Raw genomic sequence first — 23,687 nt, 5'->3', positions numbered from 1 at the left:
CAGTAAAGATACAGGGGTCAGAATTTGAAGGGTAGGCTAATTTTGTCTCCTGGCTCCACCTAGGTCACATTCCTTGGTATCCGATGGCTCGGGAAGAATATATACCAAGGATTGTGCCTGTGAACCAACCATTCATGGTCACTGCCTTCACCTTGTAACTATTAGTGACATTTTAAGATTCTACCTTACTTGCCAGTTGGCAGCTTTGCTTGGAAAGGAGTGACAGTATAGGAACCCACACAACTCCCGAGCTACCCTGATGTTGGGTTTCCTTAAAGAAAACTCCCAGATTCTTGTGGTCTAAGAGGATGCTTTCAACTTTCCAAAAGGCTATCAGAGCAACACACAACCAAACCGTGCTTCTAGTTGTGTTGACACCAAACCTGGAACAAGTCTAGGTATTTGAAGGTAACTGTGCTCCCAGCTCTCCTTATCTCTTGCCCTAGATTTTTAGCCCTGAAATTTGATGATTTACTGGTTTGTTTGTTTGTTTGTTTGTTTTTGTTCTGGATATGCTCTACCATGATTTAACTAGCTTCTGCTTAGAATGTTCCACCTCCAGAACCATTTCCTTGATGTCCAGTTTTGCTCTGTTCTGATTAAACATTTCCATGGTGTTCTGTTCCTATGCAAATAGAGGGATTCTTAACAGGTATTTCTCTGGGTATTTTCAGGCAGAGCATTTCTTTTGGCCTAGATATACTTCTTGGGGATAACAGACTTCCTTAGTCAGCTCTCTATAAATCTCTGAACCCGAGGTTGTTTATCTTATGGAGAATACTGGAAATTGACTTTTTGTGGTTGCTGAGGGTATCCCAAGTTAAATCTTTTAAACAGTCATCCAGTGCATGGTTAATGGCTCTGATGACTCTTCTCTACCCACCTGCACATGGAGGCCAGCCTTAACTGTTTTCCCCAGATCGAGAATCACCCTTTCCCTGTGTATTCAGAATTTTCTTACTGCTTCTATGGTTCCTGATGGTATAGAGCGGACTAGCATGTTTTGTTAGTCCATGTATCAGCCACAAGAATAATTGAAATAACAAAAAAGGAAATGGTGCAGAAGCTCAGTTTTATCTGAGGATGATAAACCATTTCTGTGACTTTGGAGTCAGATAGTCCTGGGTGATTATGTCACATCTGCCCCATTCTAGCAGTGTCCTAGGCTGAAGTCAACTGACCTCTCAGCCTGTTTTCTCATCTGTAAATGCCTTTTGAAAGTTGTGTTGTTGTGAAGATTAAAATGCCTGTGAAAGCACCTGATCATATTTGACTCATAGTATGCTGTCATTGAATGTTGACTCTTCACTTTCCTCCTTCATGTTCCTCAAGTCCTGAAGCACTCAACTGAGCAAGGCACGGTCTCTCATGGTGCCCCTGTCAGCACCAGAATCTTACATTTCCCCAGATATAGAATCTAGTCAAGAGCCACCTGTGAAACTGTAATACTTACTATAACCAATTATAACACGAAATTCTAATACTCAAGTATCCCTACTTCTCCTAAGTATCTAAGGAAGGAATTTAACAGTTATTGAGGGGCCGGCCACTTAATAGAGGTCTCACTGGCCAAAAATGGTAACAATAATTTTACCTTTATTGATACAGCATTATAAATACTTGTTGGTTTCAGGACCTTTCAAATGGCTAGTACCCTTGGATCCCTGTGGCAGTCCACTGAACAGACTGTGCACTCCTCCCCGTCTTTGCATTTCCATGTCTGAAGCTAAAGGGAGTTAGAGGACTCCTTCACAGTCTTTAGACTAATGGATGGTGGTGTAGAGCTTCGAGCCTGTTTCTATCCTCTTCTCATCCTATTCCAGTACTTTAATACTATTATACCCCATTGATTTAAACTCTGAGGTTCTGGTACATGAAGTATCTGAGCACTAGAATTCTAAGAACAAAATGTCTTTGGGGCTTCTGTGTGGCTCAGTTGGTTGAATGTCTGACTCTTGGTTTTGGCTCAGGTCTTGATCTCGGCATCTTGAGATGGCGCTTCGCAGTCTCCATGCCCAGAGGGGAGTCCGCTTGGGATTCTCTCTCCCTCTCCCTCTGCCCGCCCCCCACTCTCTCCCTCTAAAACAAATACATCAATCTTCAAAAAGAAAAAAACAAAACATCTCTTAGGTTTCCCCCGATTTTATTCCTGAGACATTTATCTCCTTAAGAGATATCTCTATAAACTATGAGTTTTAAACTCTACCTGGAGGCCCAAGAAAGCTGTTTATGCCTTTGATATAAATTCTTTTTAAAAAAGTTTTATTTAGAGGCACCTGAGTGGCTCAGTTGGTTAAGCGACTGCCTTCGGCTCAGGTCATGATCCTGGAGTCCCGGGATCAAGTCCCGCGCGGGGCTCCCTGCTCAGCAGGGAGTCTGCTTCTCCCTCTGGCCCTCCCCCTCTCATACTCTCTCTCCTATAAATAAACTCTTTTAAAAGAAGTTTTATTTATTTATTGAGAGAGAAAAAGAGAGTGTGTATGCGCGTGAGCCGGGTCGGCGGGGAGTGGGGCAGGGAAAGGGCAGTGGGAAAGGGAGAGAGAATATCAAGCAGATTCCCTGCTGAGCGCGGAGCCTGTCGCAGGACTCAATCTCAGGACCCTGCGATCACACAACCTGAGCCGAAACCAAGAGTTGGCCGCTTAACCAACTAAGTAAGTGACCCAGGTGCCCCAAGCCTTTGATTAAAATGCTGTGTGCCACAGTTAGATGCCCAGTACACATTTAAAGACAGTAATTTTTAGGCCTAGACCCACAATAGTCCCTTTTAGTGTGATCTTCATTAGATTAAATTATTCATTTCAAGTTATTTAAATTATTTCATTCATTCAACAAACATATCTTCAGCCCTCACTATGTGCCAGGGGCTAGGGATAAAGCCATGCAAAAGAAGAACTGTCCACTTGGAGCTTACAGCCTAGTAGGGAGACTGTAAACAAATAGGTAGAGATATGTACTGTGAAGAAAAAATAAAGCACTTTAAAATTTTTGCTCAAACCATGAGACCAGTGACCCCGGGTAGACTCTCTGAAAAAGTCAGTTCTTAGGAAAATGGCCTCGGAAAGGAACATTGCCTGTTACACCCCTTAGCAGTGTCTACCTTTCATTCTCAGGACTAAGACCTTGTTGTTGTTGTTGTTGCTGTTGTTTTGTATGGTTGTGAGTTACCCTAATGGAGATGAAGTACAAGGATGTGGCCAAGCGCTTAAAGACAGATTGCAGAGGAAGGGCTGTTAGGTATAGAGCACCTCTGGAGAAATAATCTCCCAACATATACTTTTTTTTTTTAAACAAAGATCCATTTTTTTCATATAATGTAGTACTTTTCTTCTTCTTTTTTTGTTTCAATTCAATTAGCCAACATATAGTACATCATTAGTTTTTGATATAGTGTTCAATGATTCATTAGTTGCATATTAACCCTCAGTGCTCATCCTATCACATGCCCTCCTTAAATACTTTTAGAGTCGTGTTTATCTTTTAGTTTTTAAATATAATCCCTTGCCTTATAGTGTGTTCCATGAGGAACAATGAAAATAGATGGATTTTTTTTTAAGTATCAACTTTTTTTAAGAAAACAGTATAAAAAAGCCTCTTTAGATCCTTCTTGTTTTATGGCATAAGACTGTAGAATAAGATTTTTTATTTTTTTTTGGACATAAGTGTTTTTAAAAGTTTTGAAGAACAGGGAGTCTGCAAGTTGGAAGGAAGCCATTCTTACCACGAGGCAAATATACTTGAGTTTAATTTTTAAACTATAACTGCCGTTTGACCTTAAATTAAGACAGTCTGTTTCCATTGTGGTGTTTTACTGGTTTAACAATGAGAACATTTAAAGCAGCTGCCACCAATTAAAATGATTCATAAATGCTGGTTGTAAATAAATATTCTTGAAGTTTTAACTCAGTGAAGTCTTTTTTTTTTTTCTTTAAGTGGCACTGTCTTTCTGGAAAGCAATTTGGTAAAATGCATCAAGAGCTTTAAAAAATGTTCATATACTTTGATCTGGGAATTATGCTTCTAAAAAAACTTTATCCTTAGAAAATAAGTCTGAGACCTGGATAAACTTTAATGCATAGAGATGTTCCCCACAGTTTTAACAAGAAGAAAACGATTATCTAAATTATGGTACACCCATATGATGAAATATCATGGAGCCATTAAAATATTTTTGAAGAATCTTAACCATCTAAGAAAATGTTTATGCAATTCAGTTGAAAACAAACTATATGAAAACATACAGTGTGATGTTAACATGTGAATGTACTTCCATAGAAAATGACTGTCAGGAATGACAGTCATTTTCTTTGGTTGTGAGATTATGTGTGATTTTTATTTTCTTCTATCTGCTTTTTTATGTTTTCCAAAATGTTTACAGTGAACATGCATTATATTTATAATAAATAAAAATATATGTTTTGATCCTTTCTTTCAATGGGATGCTTTTTATTAATACCCAGTCCATTTGTAATATTACAACATAATTTCCTGCAGGTTTTCATCTTTACAGCAGTTCTTCTTTCTACTGTTTTATGTTTTTAACCTTCTGTTTATTTTAATTTTTATAATATGCACAGTGTCAACAATTTTATTTTGTTCTAATTTCCAGGTGTTAGTCTTTAAAGCCAATAATTCAGTTACCCACTGGAATACTATTTTTCAGGTGGTTTGTATCAAACAACACACACACATTCATAGACTGTGGTAAATAGAGGTGGCCCTAGGTCCATACCACAATGCCTAGTTCCAAATCCTGACCGCACCACTTAGTAGCTATGTAACCACTGACAAGTTGATTGCCCACTCAGATTCCCAGTTTATCTGTAAAATAGAGGGTAATAATAGTATCTACCTCATCAGATTGTGGTAGGGATTTAAAAGAGTTATTACATGTAAACACTCGAGAAAGGCCTGCCACATAGTAAGTGTTTGGAAAACGTTAGGTATTTTTAGTCATGTGTGTATGCATATGTAAATGAATATATACATACTATCATGATCATTTGTGAAATGCTCCTTTTTACCTTTTTATTCCTCTATACAGTTGTAATTTAAAAATTTAAATCTGTCTTATTCTTTGGAATCAGAGTTAGTTTTCCTGCTATGCTTTGCAATTATTTTTAAAAGTTCCCATATTTTCAGCAATAGAAACCTTATTGATTTGTCTTCCAATCCTATTTTCCTTTTCCATATTTGGAATTGACGATCATTCATGTGGACTGGATGGAATAAAGCTTGGCTTTGTTCTAGATGTAAAAGAAGTTCCATTTACATACAGATAGTTGATGTAGTCCTTAACAGTTATCCTCATCTGTTGAATTATTTACGTTATTTATTAAAGTACCACCTTGGTAGAGAAGAAGCGGGGGGAAGGGCAGGTAAGTATGACGGTACCCTAAAGAAATAAAACTACATTTGTTTCATTGTAAGCTCTGTAATCCAAACATCTCTAATTCAGTTCAGTTAATTGATCTTCTCAGATTTGGCGTGAAAAGAGAGCTGCCTCTTAGGGAATCATGCATTGGGCTAGACACATATGTAATTTTGTAGTCCATAGGAGAACTATTTTATTACAAGTAAAACAGTCATTTGGCAATTTTGCTGTCATACACTACAGAATGAGAAATGTGTTCCTATAGAAAACAACTTGGCTTTAACAGATTAACTGTTCCTCATAGCTAATTCCGGTAATGTTGCCATAGCTCAGTTTCATTTCTTTGAAGAAGTGGTGTTTCTGTGGTACATTTACATTGGCAGAATGAGGAAAGACTTGGGGCAAGTTTGAAAGCATTAAGCTGGTCACTGAGGAACTCTTTTCAAATGACAAGATTTTTCATCAATCTAGCAGTATTCAGCGGAAACATGGATAGTCTTAAGATCTGCATCTTTAACTGGAAAGTTTTTAGTGTTGAATGTCAAAAACGGGTGGGAGAGGTAAGCCCGATGAAAAATTACATTTTCCCTGGTCTTTGGTTCTATAGCTCTGTAGAAACACTGGATTGATTGTGAGATCCTGTAGGTGTATTTCAGATCTGGAAGTAGAGTGACAGCTCAAAATACTTTTTTTTTTTTTTAAATCTGTGGTATTTATCTGCAAAGCAAAGGCTTGGGGTATTTTTGCTAGTTTTAAGGGATAAGACGAGGTAGGCTTGAAGGGGAAAAAATTAGCTTTCAGAAATGAGCATGTTCAGTAGCTCGGGTGGCAAATCTTTCTTTCTTCTACTGACGTGATGAAGCTGAGTAGGTCACCATCATTTCCAGACCTGGTACAATACCTTTGGCTAATCCGTAGTTTTCCATGTACTTAGCAGTTCAGCTGGAGGCTTTTTAAACCAGAGTATTTAAATATACAGAGGAAGTTGTTGTACGGGTGCTTGTTGGTAGGGCTGCTGTGTTCTTTCTTATCTTCCCAGGGAGTTTGGTCCCTTTGTTTAGCTTCTGTTTCATTTGTTTACAAAGTTATAGGCTTTGAAGTAGGCAGCTATATAGGACTACCTGAAGAGAAGTGTAAAGCAAGAAGGTAAGCAATAATCCTCATCTCACTACCTTCTTAACCTCAGTTTCTCAGCTAGTGTCATTCGTGAATTTCTCAGAGGCTCTGCACTGCCTTGCTTACTGCTATCCTAATTTTCTGGGGAAACTTCTGTTGTTTTGTGTTTCCTTTCTGAACATTGAACTATTGTGATGTTGCATGATGTGCTAGTGGGGAATTTTCAAATTTTTAGAGAGAGTGAGAGAGTACACCAGAGAGAGAGAGAGAGAGAGCACGAGTTGGGGGCAGGGGCAGAGGGAGAGGGAAAAGCAGACTCCCCAGTGAGCAGGGAGCCCAATGCAGTGGGGCTCAATCCCTCAATCCCAGAACCCCAGGATCATGACCTGAGCTAAAGACAGACGCTTAACCAACGGAGCCACCCAGGCACCCTGCTAATGGGAAATTTTTAAAAATAATTTTTGATGGGATAATTTAATGACACTTATAATGTTGTTTTTCTGTTTGCTCCAAAATAAAAATATTTTGCATATTTGGTTTCCTTAATATGGAACTTGTTCCTAGGCAACTGCCCTTCTGTAGACATGGCATTGTGATTGCAAGATGTGTACCATTAAGACTGTGATAAACTCAGTGTTATCTAGTACAGCAATGAAGTAAATAGCTCTGCCATAAGATTGTTTAAATTGTCATAGCTGAAAAAAATTGCCCTATAGAAGTAGCAGTAACAAAATACAAACACACACATCAGGCATAATTCCTGATAAGAACTTCCTCAAGATTTTTAGGTGTTGTAAATAAGGTTGTTCAAGTTGCATTTACTTTTTTTTTTTTTTACCATTTTAACTTGTATGGAGGGAGAATAAGAGGAGTGAGCTATTTGTGGCAGCCACTTAAAGAAGGAAATGTCAGTGTGACTGTGAACTGACACTTTTGTCAATTTCGGTTTTTAACCTGGCTACTTTGATTTTTTTTTTTTATTTCATTACCTTGGATTTTAGAGTTCTTGAGTTGATATTTTTTAAGATTGGCATCTCTAACCTTTTGGTTCTGAGCAGTGCATCGCCCCTGAAATTGGTTGAGTCACTTCATATTCTTCTGAGTTCACCACCTGTCAAAGCTAAAGAGATCTGTCCCTTTTACTTTCTGCTTCCTGGTCCATTTTCCTGTGCTCCGTGGTCTTCTACTATTTGTGGTAGGCTTTTCCCACATTTAATATGTGAAACCTACCATAGATTTTGACCCTTAAAGTTACTCAGTTTTAAAAAAGGCTTTGGGACTTCCACTTCAGTCCAAGAAGTTGTAGCTGGGATAAGACTTGTTTCCCTCTGCCTCACGTACCTTGTAAACAACTAGGAACTGGGTAAGAGATCTTAAACAACTGTTTTCAGATGTTGGGCAACAGGTAGACAAGACTGTGACCCCTGAGAAAAAGGGAACAAAAAAAGTAAATGCAACTTGAACAACCTTATTTACAACACCCTATAGTTACTCTGGCTTTTTGCTTGTGGGCAGTTTCTGGACCATAGCATTGTAAGAGGGAACCCAAGCAGAGCCTACAGTTCTGTTGAATTGGTGAGACAGAGATAGGAACTCAGGGAGGTCTAGGTGGCAGGAATTTGTAGAGCAGAGTACTGGGAGAAGGGGGCCACTCAGAAATAGTTCCAGAAATCTACAAAAATGTCCCCTTTATCTTTGGCGATTCAGTATAAATCTGTGCATATGTTGAAGAAACACCATGGGGCTAGCCAAAAATATTGCTCAAGAGCTGTAAGTTGAAAATTTACTGGAGCTCATACAGGACTGAGAGACGTTTGAGTTGCCACAGCAAGAGATGAGAGACCTTGTTGAATACCCAAACTATTAAATAGAACCCCAGAAGGGTCATATCTTAGTAATAGGGCTACTGTTCGCCCTAAAGTAAAGGGTACTCTGAACCCTAACTAAAAAAATTCGAGCCAAGCTTTGAAAACTAAAGAGTTGAGATGCATGACAAAACAAGCTTCACCCTTTGAAGGAAGACAGTAAAATCAAAACATTCAAAAGTATAATGGTTATAATGTCTGATATCCAAAAAACCACTAGATAGTCCAAGAAGCACTGAAATGTGACCCATAATCAGGAGGAAGTCAGTCCATAGAAACAGACCCAAAGTTGGCGGTTATAGAATTAGCAGACAAGGAATTTAAGACAGCTGTGAAACTGTGTTGAACAATTGAATGAAAAGCATGAATACAGTGAGGAAAGAAATTGAAGACCTATCACGAACCAAATAGAACTTCTGTAGCTGAAAAGTTTAGTATATGCAATGAGAAAGTCACTGGATGAAATTAATAGCAGATTAGATTAGACTCCAGAAGAAAAGATCAATGAATTTGAAGATCTAACAATAGAAATTATCCAAGCTAAAATGGAGAACAGAAAAAAGTGAAGAAAAGAGCTTCAGTGAACTGTGGGACAATATCAAGCAGACTTGTATACATGTAATTAGATTCCCAGAAGGAAAGGAGAGAGAGGATAGTCATAAAAAATAGTGGAAGAAATAATGGCTAACATTTTTCAATTATGATGAAAACTATACACCCATAGATCCAAGAAGCTCAATGAACTCTAAGAGGGATAACCACAAAGGAAACCACAGTAAGGCTATTACAATCAAATTGCTGAAAGCCAGTGGTAGAGGGAGCATTTGAAAAGAAGCTAGAGGGGGAAAAAAGACATATTATATACAGAAGAGCAAAGATAATAACCGATATACATCTCATCAGAAACAATGCAAGCAAGAAGACAATGGAATGACATCTTTAAAGTGCTAAAAGAAAAAAAGTACCGTCAACCTCAAATCTTGTCTCCAATGAAAATATCTTTCCAAAATTAAAGCAAAAAGAAATGAAGGTGAAATACATTTTTTCAGACAAACAAAAACTGAGAGTTGTCACCAGCAGACCTGAACTATAACAAATATTAAGGGAAATTCTTCAGGCTGCAGGAAAATGATTCCAGACGGAAATCTGGATCTCTACAGAGTAATGAAGAGTGCCAGATAAGTGTGGTAAGTGTGGGATAAATATACAAGACTTTTTTCCCCTCATTTAAAATTTCTTTAAAAGTTAGGTGATTGTTTAAAGCAAAATTAATAATCTGTTATGGAATTTGTAAGGTATATAGATCTAAAAGATATGACAGTATCCCCAAGGGATGGAAGGTATAAAATGGAAGTATGCTGCTAAGGTCCTTATGGTGTACATATAGTGATGTAATATTGCTTGAAGGTAGATTGTAATAAGCCAGAGATGCATCATATATGACTCGGAATAACCATCATGAAAGGCATAACTAACAAGCTAATAATGGTGTTAAAAGTGAATACTAAAATAGACTCATTTAATCCAGAATAAGACCAAAAAAGAAGAGCAAGGAAAAGATGGAAAATGTAAAAACAAATATAAAATATAAAGATGGTAGATTTAAACACAACCATATCAAAGTTACATTAAATATAATTAGTCTGAATACTACAATTAAGAGGCTACATAAAAATGCAAGACCCAACTATGCACTGTGTATGAGAGACCAACTTTAAGAGTAAAGACGCAGGGGCACCTGGGTGACTCAGTGGGTTAAGCCTCTGCCTTCGGCTCAGATCATGATCTCAGGGTCCTGGGATCGAGCCCCATACTGAGCTCTCTGCTCTCAGTGGGGAGCCTGCTTCCCCCTCTCTCTCTGAGGGCCTCTCTGCCTACTTAACGACTGAGCCACCCAGGTGCCCCTGCCTCTCTGCCTACTTGTGATCCCTCTCTGTCAAATAAATAAATAAAATCTTAAAGAATAAAGATGCAGGTAGTTTAAAAAAACAGATGGAAAAAATATGTAATGCAAACACTGATCATAAGGAGGCTGGAGTGACTACATCAATATGAGCCAACTTAGACTTCAGGACAAAGAATATTACTAAGGATAAGGAGGGACATTTCATAATGGTAAAGTGGTCAGTTCATCAAGAACACAACAATACTAAATATGTGTGCTCCTAACAAAGCCTCAAATAAACAGAAGAAAAGAAAACCAGATACAACTGAAAGGATAAATAGACAAATCTACAATCAGAGTTGGATGTTTGAACACTCTTAACTCAGTAACAGATAGAATAAGTAGACCAAAAAAAAAAAAAAATCAGTGAGGAGATTAAAAAACCTGACCAACACTACTATACCTAACCAACTGTACCTAATTGATATTAATGAAACACTGGACCTAACATTACCAGAGTATATTTTCTTTTCAAATTCACTAAAATGGACCACATTCTGGGTCATAAAACAAGCCTCAGCATATCTAGAAGAATCAAAACAATACAAAATATATTTTCTGACCAAAATGGAATTAAATGAAAAATCAATAACAAAGGTATCTGTGAAATTCTCAAATATTAGGAAATGACACAGTACACCCTAAATAAACCATGGGTCAAAGAAGAAATTAGAAAATATTTTGAACTGGGGTGCCTGAGTGGCTCAGTTGGTTAAGCATCTGACTCTTATGTCAGTTCAGGTCTTGATCTTAGGGTTTGAGTTCAAGCCCTGCATTGAGCTCCATACTGGGTGTAGAGCCTATTTGATAAACAAAAATTTCAACAGAATGATATTGAAAACACAACATAATGAAATTTGTAGGATGTAGCTTATACAGTGCTTAGTGGGAAATTTATAGCTTTAAAATAAAGAAGATCTAAAATCAATAATTCAACAGTCCACCTTAACAAGTAAGAAAATGAAGAGCAAGTTCAACCACAAGTAAGAGGAAGAAAATATTATAAGAGTAGAAATCAATAAAAGAGAAAACAATAAAGAAAAATCAATGAAACCAATAGCCAGTTCTTTGAAAAGATCAATAAAATTAATAAACCTATTGCTAGACTGATACAGATAAAAAAGAAAAGACAGAAATTAACACAAATTACCAATATTAGGAAAGGAAGAACAGACATCACTATAGATCCTACAGACACGGAAAGGACAAAGGAATATTGTGCATAACTCTATGCTGAAAAATTCTTCAACTTAGATGAAATGGAAGAATTCCTTGAAGGACACAGATTACCGAAATTGACTCAAAGAGAGCTAGAAAATCTGAATAGCCTTATATCTATTAAAGAAATTGAATTTGTAATTAAAAATCATCCCATAATTAAACTCGAAGCTCCAATGACTTCAGTGTGTATTCTACCAAATATTTAAGGAACAAATCAAACCTGTGGAAAATGGAGGAGGATAGAATTCTTCCCAGCTCATTCTATGAAGTTGGCATCACCATGATCTCAAAAACTGACAAAGATATTACAAGAAGAGAAAACCACACATCAATATTCTTTATATTCATACACATAAAAATCTATCACCAAATATTAATAGATTTAAAAAATTAACCTCACAGTATACACAAACAGTAACTCATAATGGATCATAAACCTAAATGTAAAAGCTAAAATTATAAAACTTCTAGAAGAGACTAGGAGAAAATCTCCATGAACTTTAGATAAAGATTCCTCTATCCAACACAAAACATGAACCAGAAAGCAAAAATTCATAAAATTCAACTTCACCAAAATTAAAAATGTGTGCCCTTCAAAAGATAACATTAAGAAAATTAAAAGGCAAGCCACAGACTAGGAAACATATTTGCAGTGTACATCTGGGATAAAGCTTGGTATCCAAAACATACTTTTTAATACCCTACACCTCCTGTAAAAAGAAGACAAACAATCCAATTTAAAAATAAGTAAATGAGTTGAACAAGCAATTCCCTCCCCGCAAAATTTGTGCATAAATATGAAGCACTTGAAGAGTTACTCAATATTCTTAGTTATCAGAGAACCACAAATTAAAACCACAATGAGATATCCCTACACATTAACTTGAATTAAAAAAAAATACCAAGGGTTGGTGAGGATGTGGAGCAACTGGCACACCCATACAATGCTGGTAGGAATGTGGTTGGTGTAGCTACTGGAAATTGATACAGCCAATTGAAAAATAGTTTGGCAGTTTCTTATAAAGGTAAACATACACTTACTCATAACTCAACTATTCTTTGTAGGTAGTTACCTAAGAGGAATGAAAACTTAACATTTCTATAAAAACTTGAATGTGAACATTATCATAGAAGCTTTATCTATAATAGCCCCAAACTATAAGCAACCCAAATATATATCCATCCATGCGTGAGTAAAGAAACAAATTATGATATATCCATTCAGTGGAATACCACTCAACAACAAAAAGGAACAAACACATGAATGAGTATCAGAAGCATTATTCGAGGTGAAAGAAGCTGTCACAAAAGACTGCATACTGGATGATTCCATTCCTGTGAAATTCTGGAAATGGCAAAACTACAGGGACTGAAAGCAGGTTTGTGTTTGCCAGGGTCCAGGCGTGTGGAGAGGGAATTTATTACCAAGCGGTGCAAGGCAACTTTTGGGGGTGATGGAAATGTTCTATAACTTGATTGCACTTTAGGTTATATGTATATATATGTTTGTCAACATTCCTTGAATTTTACACCTAAAATGCGTGCTTTTATAGTATATAAGTTATACTTTAGTGGGAAGTAGAAAGAAAGTTGATTTTCAAAAAGTACGTTGGAGGTAAGGATGTCAATTCCATGTTAAAAAAAACCCAACCTCGTGGGCAGTTCAAAATAGAGGTTCTTAAGAGCTTGAACTGTTTTTTGGAAGGTAAAAGAGGGGAGGGAGCGAGGAAAGGTAAAGGCAACATAAGCAGCCCTGATACAAAATAGGTCTCAGTTGAATGCTTTGTCCCTAGATCCTGCCTTCCTTCTAACCCCTAAAATGAGAAGAGCTTGGGGAAATTCCTGCTACAAAGCTGAGCCTATCCAACTTCTTTATCTCAAAGGAGCAAGTAATCCAATTTGAGGACCTTAAAATCAAAGCAGTTACCTTTCTAAACCAAGAAAACTTCATAAACAACTACATTACAGCTTTATTGCAGGTCTTACAAACCTGGCTCATTACATTGGATCTCCTTGGAACACGAAGCAAGATGGAAATCTAGAATGAAGAAGCTAGATAACTTTACAGCTCTCTGTATATAAGTGTTTAAATCACTCAGCCTATTTATTTCCTGTCTATTTCTGGTCATGGAATGGGTTCTGAAGATAAGACAAGATGGTGAAGACAGATCATTAGTGGGGAGGTAAGATACAAGTTTAAAAACAAAGCAAAACAAAATCCTTTAGTTGTTTTCGTTGTTTGAAGTGTTAAATATTCCCTAACCATCGAGCATATGAATTGTCCAATGGAACAAAACATTTGGTACCAAACACAGTTCCATAAAAGTTGTTAAGGGCATAAAAAAAATAAAAGGCGACCATATCAATCAAAACATTCTGAAACTCTGAATCTAGTTCTCCTGGCTCTCTCAGTTGTGCATATACTGAGTTTGGAATACTTAAGGCATGGTAGGTCTTTTTTGGCCTGGTCTGCTTTACATTAAAATAATTAATTCTTTTCATAGTAAAGGCTGAGTCCCAACCCTTAAAGGTCTTTGAACAAATTGTTTCAGAACAGGAATTCCAAATATAAATTATTTCATTGCAGAATTCTATAGCAATTTGTCACTTAAAGCTTATTTTATGAGCTTCATTCTTAAGATGCTACCATATATTAAATTTAATACTCACTGCAGTCTAAACTAAGACTCAAAAATATGTGTAAATGTAGATTTTTTCCAATGCAGGCAGGCTTTCTCATCTAATTTGGGGCTCTAAGAAATAAAATAAGACAGGCTAATCCCAGTGTATCAAGTCTGAGACTGAAATTTTTTTACCTTTACTGAAAAATCATTGATTTGGTCATGCTAAGAGGAAGAAATGGTTCTTTCAGTTCAAAATTTGGCAGAATCAAGCTAATCCTTTAAAGTATGCTTGTGATTTGGCTGGTTATATGTTATTGGTTATTACACTTGATTTATAAGACACACACTCACACACACACACACACACACACACACACACTCCCATTCAACCTTTCCAGTCATCTGTAGGACTTTAGGCTCTCTCTTCCTTTGGCATTTGCCAGTTAAATTAGCATTATAAAAATGAGGGGGGGGGAGGATATAGTGCTGCAAGGATAGAATTTCTGGGACTACCAGGCAAAGAAAAATACTGAAAGATTGGTAATTCCTGATTCCCATTTTCAGATATTTTGGTCATCTATACTAAGCCATGCTGTCTGTTAGAGCAGTGTCTCCTTGTTTTCCTGAGTCCCATGGATACAGGTTATTTATAAAAGTTGGACGAAGAGGAGAAATGTATGGGAACCTTACCTTCTTCCCGCACCCCCCCATTTACGACCTCCTATTGTTCTCCTTTCAGCGTTTCTTAATTTGAATTTCAGATTACCTGGAAGAGTTAGGCCTCATTCATCCATTAATGATTCATTCACTCATTTAAAAACCTCATTAAGTAATATGAATTAAACAGATCAATACCTAGCTAAATAGTTTTTAACAGATGGTAAATGGGAATTTTCTTTTGGCGGGAATTTTGATTGGGCAGAAATCTGTAGCTTTTAGATCACCTGAGTTGGATGAAGGCTGTTTAGACAACAGGAAGAAAAAATGAAGAAAGAGGGTTGAGAGGGAGTCAGAAAGGATGTTGGGAGGCCATCAAAGATAAAATAGTAGGTTTTGCTATGGGCTTCTAATGGGAATAGTATAGAAACTTGTAAAGTTGGTTTAGTGTGTCTAGGTTGATCCAGCATTTCTAGTTCTGGTATCTTCTCAGCTGATCTTTCTCTCCTTTCCTGGGAGGAGGAGAATGAGATTTGTGTCTTCATAAGAATTTCCTAATCTGTGGTATCTTAGAATACATCTAGCTTTGCTACTCAAAGTATTTTTTTCCCTATACCGGAGGAAAAATACTGGCAGTAGTAAGAAGATTTGGAGAACTAGCTAGCTTTTACCACTAACCAGCGAGATGACTCTGCACTTAGTCTCCCTGGATCGCTTTTGGTTTTTCACCTGTAAAATGAAGAGGAAATAGATAATCTCTTAAAATGTCCTTCATCTAATAATCTTAGATGATTATATAAACCGTGAATGATGTGATAAAACTCTCGTTAGGGATTTGCTATGGACTGAATTGTGGCCCCACAAAATGAATATGTTGAAACCCTAACCTCCACCATAATGGTATTTGGAGATAGGGCCTATAAGGAGATAATTAAGGTTACTTGAGGCCAGAAGGGTGGGTCCCTGATCCAACAGGATTTGTGTGTTTGTAAGAAGAGCCCGCTAGAGTTTGTATGCACGTGCGCTCATTCTCTCTCTGAATGCTCAAAGTAAAGGCCAAGTGAGTACAAAGCAGTCACCTACAAGCCAGAAAGAACTCTCACCAGAAACAGAACGCTGCTGGGCCTTTGATCTTGTATTTTATAGTCTCCAGAACCATGAGAAAATAAATTTCTGTTGTTTAAGCCACCTGGTCTGTGGTATTTCGTTATGGTGGCCCAAGTAGACTAATACAGGATTTAACCACACTGAGTACATTTTTTACAAATTGAATCTGTAGTTTATGTGGTGTGTAAATGAGGTAGGTAACTTCTTTGTGCTAAAACAGGAAGCAAAATGTTTTAATCTGGCAGTGGAAGGAAGACTCCACCATTTCTGTTTTTCTCTGAGCTCCTAGATCCTGGGGAATTATGGTACTGAGTTGGATGTTATGAGTAATTTAGTTGGATCACTGAGCTAAGTAACAGAAGAACCTGAGCATAGTTGAGAAGCAATCATAATTTAATGGCAAAAGAAAAGAACCATGCCAGGTAGCTTTTCTTTTCCCATATCTGTGTATAATATAACCTTGTTGAACACCCGTTTATAGTAATTAGCAGTATATTGGTAGGGATGGATATCATCTTGTTAATGTCACCTCCTACAAATCTCATTCTAAAGAAGAGCGAATTGCCAGAGTGGGGGCTTGCAAATGTCTAAGGCTATTTTTTTTAAAGATTTTATTTATTTATTTGACAGAGATCACAAGTATGCAGAGAAGCAGGCAGAGAGAGAGAGGAGGAAGCAGGCTCCCTGCTGAGCAGAGAGCCTGATGTGGGGCTCCAACCCAGGACCCTGGGATCATGACCTGAGCTGAAGGCAGAGGCTTTATTTAACCCACTGAGCCACTCAGGCGCCCCATGTCTAAGGCTATTTCTTTAACCTGTATTTAACCATTTGCTGTAGTATGGAGGGGAGATAGGATTTATGGTAAAATGTTAAGTAAACACAGTTTTATCATAGCTATACCCCTCTTCCACAAATATATGTCTAATCTGTTTTGGTCTGCATCAGTAGTCTCAAAAGAGGGACGTAGGAAGTGGCACTGCCAACGGACTGGGGAATGCCCTGTTCAGATTAACATTGCTTTTCTGTACTTTTGCTGATCCCATGCAGCTACCTTTCCCTGAGAGCTAGTACTATTGACCTGATGGTATTGGCTGCCAGTTGACAGAGAGGATTCACCTAGATTAGGTGGTTACTTCCTCTTCCTGTCTACAGACTTGGAAAAGTAGAGTTTACTTGCCTCCAAAGGTTTCTCGGAATGTAGTGGTACAAAATGTTCACAAGTAGGAAAATTCCTTAAAAAGCTGTGTCTGGTTACTCTCAGATAAACATTTCCATTAATGTTTCATTTCATTTTGAATGCCTTTCTAGCTTGTAGTATTTTTTTTTCAGTGTATGTAGGTGGCTTCAAACCATACCGTAGAAGTATTTTCCAAAAAGCTTCAATCTTTGTCTTACTATGAACTGTTTTCCTTAGTTCTTGTCACTAAGCAGCTCCTCTCAACAGGCTCAAATCCCTTTTTCTACTTTAATCTGTCTCTGATTACGTTGACGTCGTACATCCTTTTGAGAACTCATACGTGTTTTAATAATATATTGAAGAGGAAATTGCCTATTTCTTCCCTCTGTGCATTGGGAAAATAAAAATTTTTGTTGCTATTTTTAGGTAATACGTATTGAATGTTCCCATAGTCATTGCCCTGTACAAAGAAGTTATCACACACAAGATACAATCTCCTGTGCTCAGTGATGTTTATTCTGTTTCAGTCTACTTTAAAATGCTTCATTTCCCAAGTTCTTTTCCCCCATGAAACGTTGCTTGTAGGTATTTTGTTTTTTTCAGTTCCATATATGTGTTCTTTAAAAAAAATTTTTTGAAATTCTTTTGTTGAAAAATAACCAACGTATAATATTGTATTGGTTTCAGGTATACAACATAGTAGTTCAGTATTTACATACATTATGAAATGGTCACCACAATTAGTCTAGTTACCATCTGTCACCGTACAAAGTTGTTACAATATTATTGACTACGTTCCCTACGCGGTACATAACATAGCCTTGTACCTCCTAATCCCTTTCAGTGACTTGGTTCACCCCTCCTCACCCCCTTCCCCTCTAGCAACCATCCATTTGTTCTCTGTTATCTGTGAGTCTGTTTGTGTTTTGTTTGAACACATTCATGTTCTTTATGAAGTATACTGGATGAGCATTTGTAAATGAGAAATTAGAGCCCAGATTGTGAAGGCATAGTTGTATTCTGTCTCCGAAAAGTCTGATTTCTTCCATCTTCAGACATCTGTCCTAAACACAGTGGAGTTGTCAAGTAGCAATCTCTCCCATCTTTGCCACAGATATTTTTCCACCACACCAACTGCCAAAGTGGGTGTTGCTGGGGGCAGGTAAGGAACAGGGAGAGTGTAGACAACTCTGCATCTGCTTTACCTGTTACGAGGGCTCTTGAGGACAAATACTCAACAGTGCCTGAAGTCATAGAATGTTAAATGTGCAAGAGATCACAGCAAGTTATCAGGATTATCATACTATTTTCTGTTACATCTCCGAGCCCTTGCTTATTATGGAGTACCTTTTCTCCAAGGCTGCCTGGCAAAATGCAGCTTATCCTCTAGCACCCTATGTCTTGAATTCATCATCCCTTCATCAGTGATGGTATATCATTGTAAGAATCTGTATGTAATTTGCCCTACTATGTGTTTTGAATGCCCTTTGACATACTCCCTAATATAGTGGTTAATTTGTATTCTCTTTCTATTTACCCTACACATTTTGAATGCTTGGTTGAGTAGATAAGATTATGGTAAGAATGATGTGCATCTATATTTTAGAGGGATAAAGAAGATGATTGAAGGTAAAGCACTTTTAAATGACTTTCATCTCTAGGGATTTTGATGGGAAACAATTTTACTGACACTTTTAGGTTTCTCAAGTCATTGAGGAAGAGAATACACAACTTAGTTCTGTGTCGTGGAGAAGCCATCGTGGTATTTTAAAGACATGCTAGTATATATGTTGTGTGTGAGTCACACAGCAGTGTGATTCACTTTGTTCCCAATCAGCCAAGGGTCATTTTATGGAGATATTTGTGTAGGTGTCATTATAGGGGAAGATTGGTATCTTACTGTCCACATAGTGGTTGCTGACGTTGACTCTACCAAATTACAAAGTGAAAAATAAAGAGGTGAAGTTCATTGTTAAAGATAGTGTGTGGAGGGCACCTGGGTGGCTCAGTTGTTAAGCAGCTGCCTTTGGCTCAGGTCGTGACTTCAGGGTCCTGGGATCAAGTCCCACATCGGGCTCCCTGCTCAGCAGGGAGTCTGCTTCTCCCTCTCCCAATCCCCCTGCTTGTGTTCCCTCTCTCACTGTCTCTCTCTCTTTGTCAAATAAATAAATAAAATCTTTTTAAAAAATAAATAAAAAATAAAAATAGTGTGTGGAGTGCCTGGGTGGCTCAGTCAGTTAAGCGTCTCCTTTCTACTCAGGTCATAATCTCAGGGTCCTGGGAACGAGCCCCCAATGTGGGCTCCCTTCTCAGCTAGAAACCTGCTTCTCCCCCTGCCTGCCACTCCCCCTACTTGTGTGCTCTCTCTCTCTCTGTCAAATGAATAAATAAACTCTTAAAAAAAATAGAGTGTATGGATTTTAGGTAGTAGTATTTGTATGAATGTGTCTAATTCTTGTCTTCCTGATAATTCCTAGCCAAGAACAATTAGAGAAATGCTCTAAGTGGAGCATCAGTATCTTATCTCAAGTTATAAGGTGTTCAGGTACATATGACGTGGAAAGCAGAAAACCTGGAATTTCTCTTTTGCTTTTTATCTTCGTACTTTTAATGTAGGTCATCCAACACTTGAATACTAACATCAACAATCATTTGGCCTTATGGTCATTTTTTTCAATGCCTTTGAGAATTTGGTTCTTGGAAGAAGGTAATTCTTAGCACTGCTCCTGGTTTGTATACAGTGTTTATTTTGGGACCTGTCTGATGTTGTGGCCACCTGTGAGAACTTGGCATATTTAATTGTTTGAGATGGGTGATTGAAATACTTGAACAGGATCTTTTCACTCAACTGCTGATGACTGACTAGAGAGTACTTTAAATACAGAATGTGCTCTCCATCTCAACAGCATATTATTAGAAATACATGACCTATGGTATGTCCCCCTAAAATTTAAATTTTTAGAAAGCAGAATTGTACTGTATCCTACCCATAGTACTGTAAACACTCACATTAACACGAACCACCCCCAACTGTAGGGTATTTATTCTTTTTACACAATGTGCTAAAATGTGTAAATTAATTTATTTCATACAAATTGACATATAAAGTTGTTTCTAACTAGAATTGTTTCTAGAATCAACCATTAATCAAGGCTATCCCTGGTTTGCTGCCAGATCCAAACCTCTACTATATTAAACTTCATTTAAAACTACACAAATTTCTTGATGCCATTGTATTTAATGCTTGAGAGATTGTCTTTGTTGGCCATACTTTTATCTAAAAACTAAAATAATTTTTCTGGTTTCAGAGTCTTATTTTGTTAATGTTTGCTCTTGCCCTTTACCTCTCCAAACCCTACCCATTTTTCTAGGCCAAGCTGAAGAGAAGCAGAGTTGATCAGATTTTCTTCTGTCCCTGTAGGTTCATTCATGGCATTTCGGACTTAGTTTATAGCACTCAATTTCTTTTGCCTGTGAGTTAGTTGTGAACACGCCTCCCTTCTGTACTGGTTCCTAGAGAGGTACCGTGGTGTTTTGGGCAACCTTGTATTTCCTGTAACCTTTTGCAGTACTTTGCCCTGAGATATTCAGTATTTGTTGAAATTATGGGTTTTGTTGTTGTTGTTTTTCTAAACTAGACTTAATGAATCAGTCAGTAACTTGACTAAAGTCAGTAACTTTAAACAGGTTTAAATGAGGACTCAAGCAGTCACCATGCTGGTTAAGGCTTTGTCCAGGTTGCTGTTCCGATTTCATTATGTATTAACTGTGGAACTACCTCATCTGTAAAACAGGACTGTGGTAATAGCATTACTCAGACTCTTAGCGTTGTTGATGAGGATTGATATAGACAATTTGTTTAAAACATTTATCGTGCTGCCTCACATATAGGTTCCCCTCAATCATTCCAGCTATAATTGCTAAATGCAGTCCGTTGGGCTAGACTCAGCCATATCTGAGGCATCTAACCCTGCATATAAAAAATATCCAATAAATAACTTGCTTGAGTTGAATTGATTGATTGACCCTATTTTTATCTTCCGTTACAGCCCACTGTTTGTAACATGGAAGATCGGTCGAGACAAAAGATTGCGTGGATGCATAGGTACTTTTTCTGCCATGAACTTGCATTCAGGACTCAGGGAGTACACACTTACCAGGTGAAGATCAATTTTTGTTACCTCTGCTTCTACATTGAAAACAAAACAAAACAAAACAAACTTATAAGACTTGAACCTGCTACTTTAACTCCTTTGCCTTTACTAAATTGCTAACATTCTTGACTTCTTTCACATCAGATTTTTCCTTCTCTTCAACCATTTGCCTTATCTCTGATAAAACATTATTGCTATATTATCATAATATAAAATACTGTGATTACATTTATTCTGCCGTAGATGTTTTAAAGTGTCTTCCTTCAGAGGCCAGCTTATTTTGTGTAACTTGAAATCAGTACCCAAATGTCAATGGCTTACCAAAATGTATTATTTCCATAATAACACTGCGTCTTCTCTGTTAGGCTTTTTAAGAATTGTTGATATCTGTCATCTTACACATGTTGCTACACTTTCATGTACTTTTGTAGTGAAGGGGAGAACCTTGGAAGAAAGGGATGCCACAGCCTGGCAGCGTAATCATTCACATTCATGCTTTACCCAGAATTAATTGTAGCTTACTTATTTTGTTTCCTCTAACACAAGCACAAAGTAATGAATGCCTCATTGCAGTTGTTAAGACTTTGTTTTTAATTTCCGAACTCACAAAAAGCTATCGAGCATGCCATCTGATTTTTTTTTTTTTGGTTCAAGTTTAGATTTCTAGCAATTTAGATTCCAAAATTATTTCAAAGAAGAAAATTCCTTAAATAATAAGCTATTAGTAAAGGAATTTCCTGTTTTTCATATTTCAGGGTGATTATCTGATACAGTTTCTATAGTTGTAATATGCACAAGTATCTGTCCAACAAGAAATTGGTCCCTGCTGACTATTGGTACTTGGGGCACATTGCTTAACCTCCAGTAGTTAAAGTAGTAATTACAGGATTTTGTTTTACATACTTAATAAGGATGTTAGGGAGGTGTTAGGGGAATGAAATAATACTCAGTCACTACTTTGCTTCTGGATTAACATTGTGGAACATTCATTATTTTATTTTAGGGTTACATAAATGTGGCTTGTGCTACCAGTTAATAAAATGCTGGTAACCGAGTTTAGCATTCTTATATTTGAAGGTGCAGCTCACAGCTACAGGGTTTTCTTAGCTTACAGTGAAACCTGGAAAGGAAAACAAAGGCTTGGAGGGTCACCTTCATTTTTTTATATTTGCATAGGCATTAGAATTGAGTGTTTGGACTTGATTAAGAACATACAAGCAGTAAAGGGGTCAAAACACATATTCTGGAAATGAATTGAACTTGCTTAAGATAGTGTAAAGTCTAGTCTAATCAAGTTAGATTTTTTTTCTTGACATGAAGTACTGCGGATAATTTTGGGACTTTAGCAAATTCTGCCAGTGACTACCTCTTTGGGACTGGTACATACAAAATTACTCTTTTGATAGCTAATCAAAGGCAATTTATGACACATTTCCTAAAATAAGTAGTTATGAGGAACTTTGGTTCCTTGGTTATTGCTTGGAAAAAAGGATCCTATGGCTAAATAAATTTGGGGAACACTGGTTAAGCCAATTTAAAGAGCTGCGCTCACTGCAGGACTTCTCAGAACCTTTCATGTTAATAGTGTTGTGAATCTCCAAAAGTGAGATCTAGAATGCAGCGTTTCCCAAACTTCAACTCTTTTGACCACAGAACACTTTCTTTGTTAAGATTATTTATTATTTGACACAGAGAGAGAGAGAGAGCGAGAGAGCGCGTGCGCACACACAAGCAGGGGGAGCGGCAGGCAGAGGGAGAGGCAGAAGCAGGCTTCCTGCTGAGCAGAGAGCCCAATGTGGGGCTGGATCCCAGATCCTAGGATCCTGAGATCATCTGCTGAACTGACTAAGCCACCCAGGTGCCCGAGAAGCCTTTTATCCTACCACCCCATTCATTGTCTTATGCCATCCGTATCCCAAGGAACACATTTTCAGAAATTTACAAGTCTGTCATAAAATTTCGATTTTTCTTTATGTTTGGGGAGTCTAGGTGGATAGTACAGAAACCCTTTGTACTTTTTAATGACACTGTGGCAGAAATTCCAGTATCAAATGTTATATACTTTAGAAAATCCTTAGTGGTGGTGACTGTAGTAAGCACTTGGGTTTTGTTTAAAGAAAATCTGAAATTCTTTTGCCTATAGTGGTAAGACAGGATGAAATACTCAACTTCTCCACACTTGCAGATTGGTCTCTTAGGGATATTACCAGAGGAATTATAGTGGGGGTTTTTTGGGACAATAATGTGATTCTGAATGAATCAGTCAAATAGCTCAGCTTGAAAATTTGCTGACATTTGTATACATGGTTACCCTCATTGTAGTCTATGGCTCTTCCTGTTCATTTTTCAACTTTTTTCCCTCATGTTTTTATACAACTTCCTGAAATAGTGTATGGCACACTAGATGCGTATGTTTGTGTGTGTGTGTGTATACACATGTTCATACC

General features: G+C 37.4%; 1 protein-coding gene across 4 annotated transcripts in view; it reads left to right on the top strand.

The window, feature by feature from the left end:
- AMMECR1 (AMMECR nuclear protein 1) overlaps positions 1 to 23,687 on the top strand; it is a 113,442-nt gene that overhangs the window by 31,653 nt on the left and 58,102 nt on the right. For 3 of the 4 annotated variants that reach the window (XR_004380230.1, XM_032837044.1, XM_032837046.1), the window contains exon 2: positions 21,136 to 21,246. The exons of the other annotated variant lie outside the window; for it this stretch is intronic. Coding sequence is in view for 2 of the 3 variants with exons in the window: in XM_032837044.1 (XP_032692935.1) it covers positions 21,136 to 21,246 (111 nt within the window). In the remaining variant the exon portion in view is untranslated. The remainder of the gene's footprint in view (positions 1 to 21,135; positions 21,247 to 23,687) is intronic. 4 annotated transcript variants of the gene reach the window in all.

Source organism: Lontra canadensis, unplaced genomic scaffold (assembly GCF_010015895.1).
Source record: "Lontra canadensis isolate GAN:19392208 unplaced genomic scaffold, GSC_riverotter_1.0 scaffold96, whole genome shotgun sequence".
In the NCBI taxonomy this organism is placed as follows: Eukaryota; Metazoa; Chordata; class Mammalia; order Carnivora; family Mustelidae; genus Lontra; species Lontra canadensis.
This window is presented reverse-complemented; position numbering and strand designations above follow the sequence as displayed.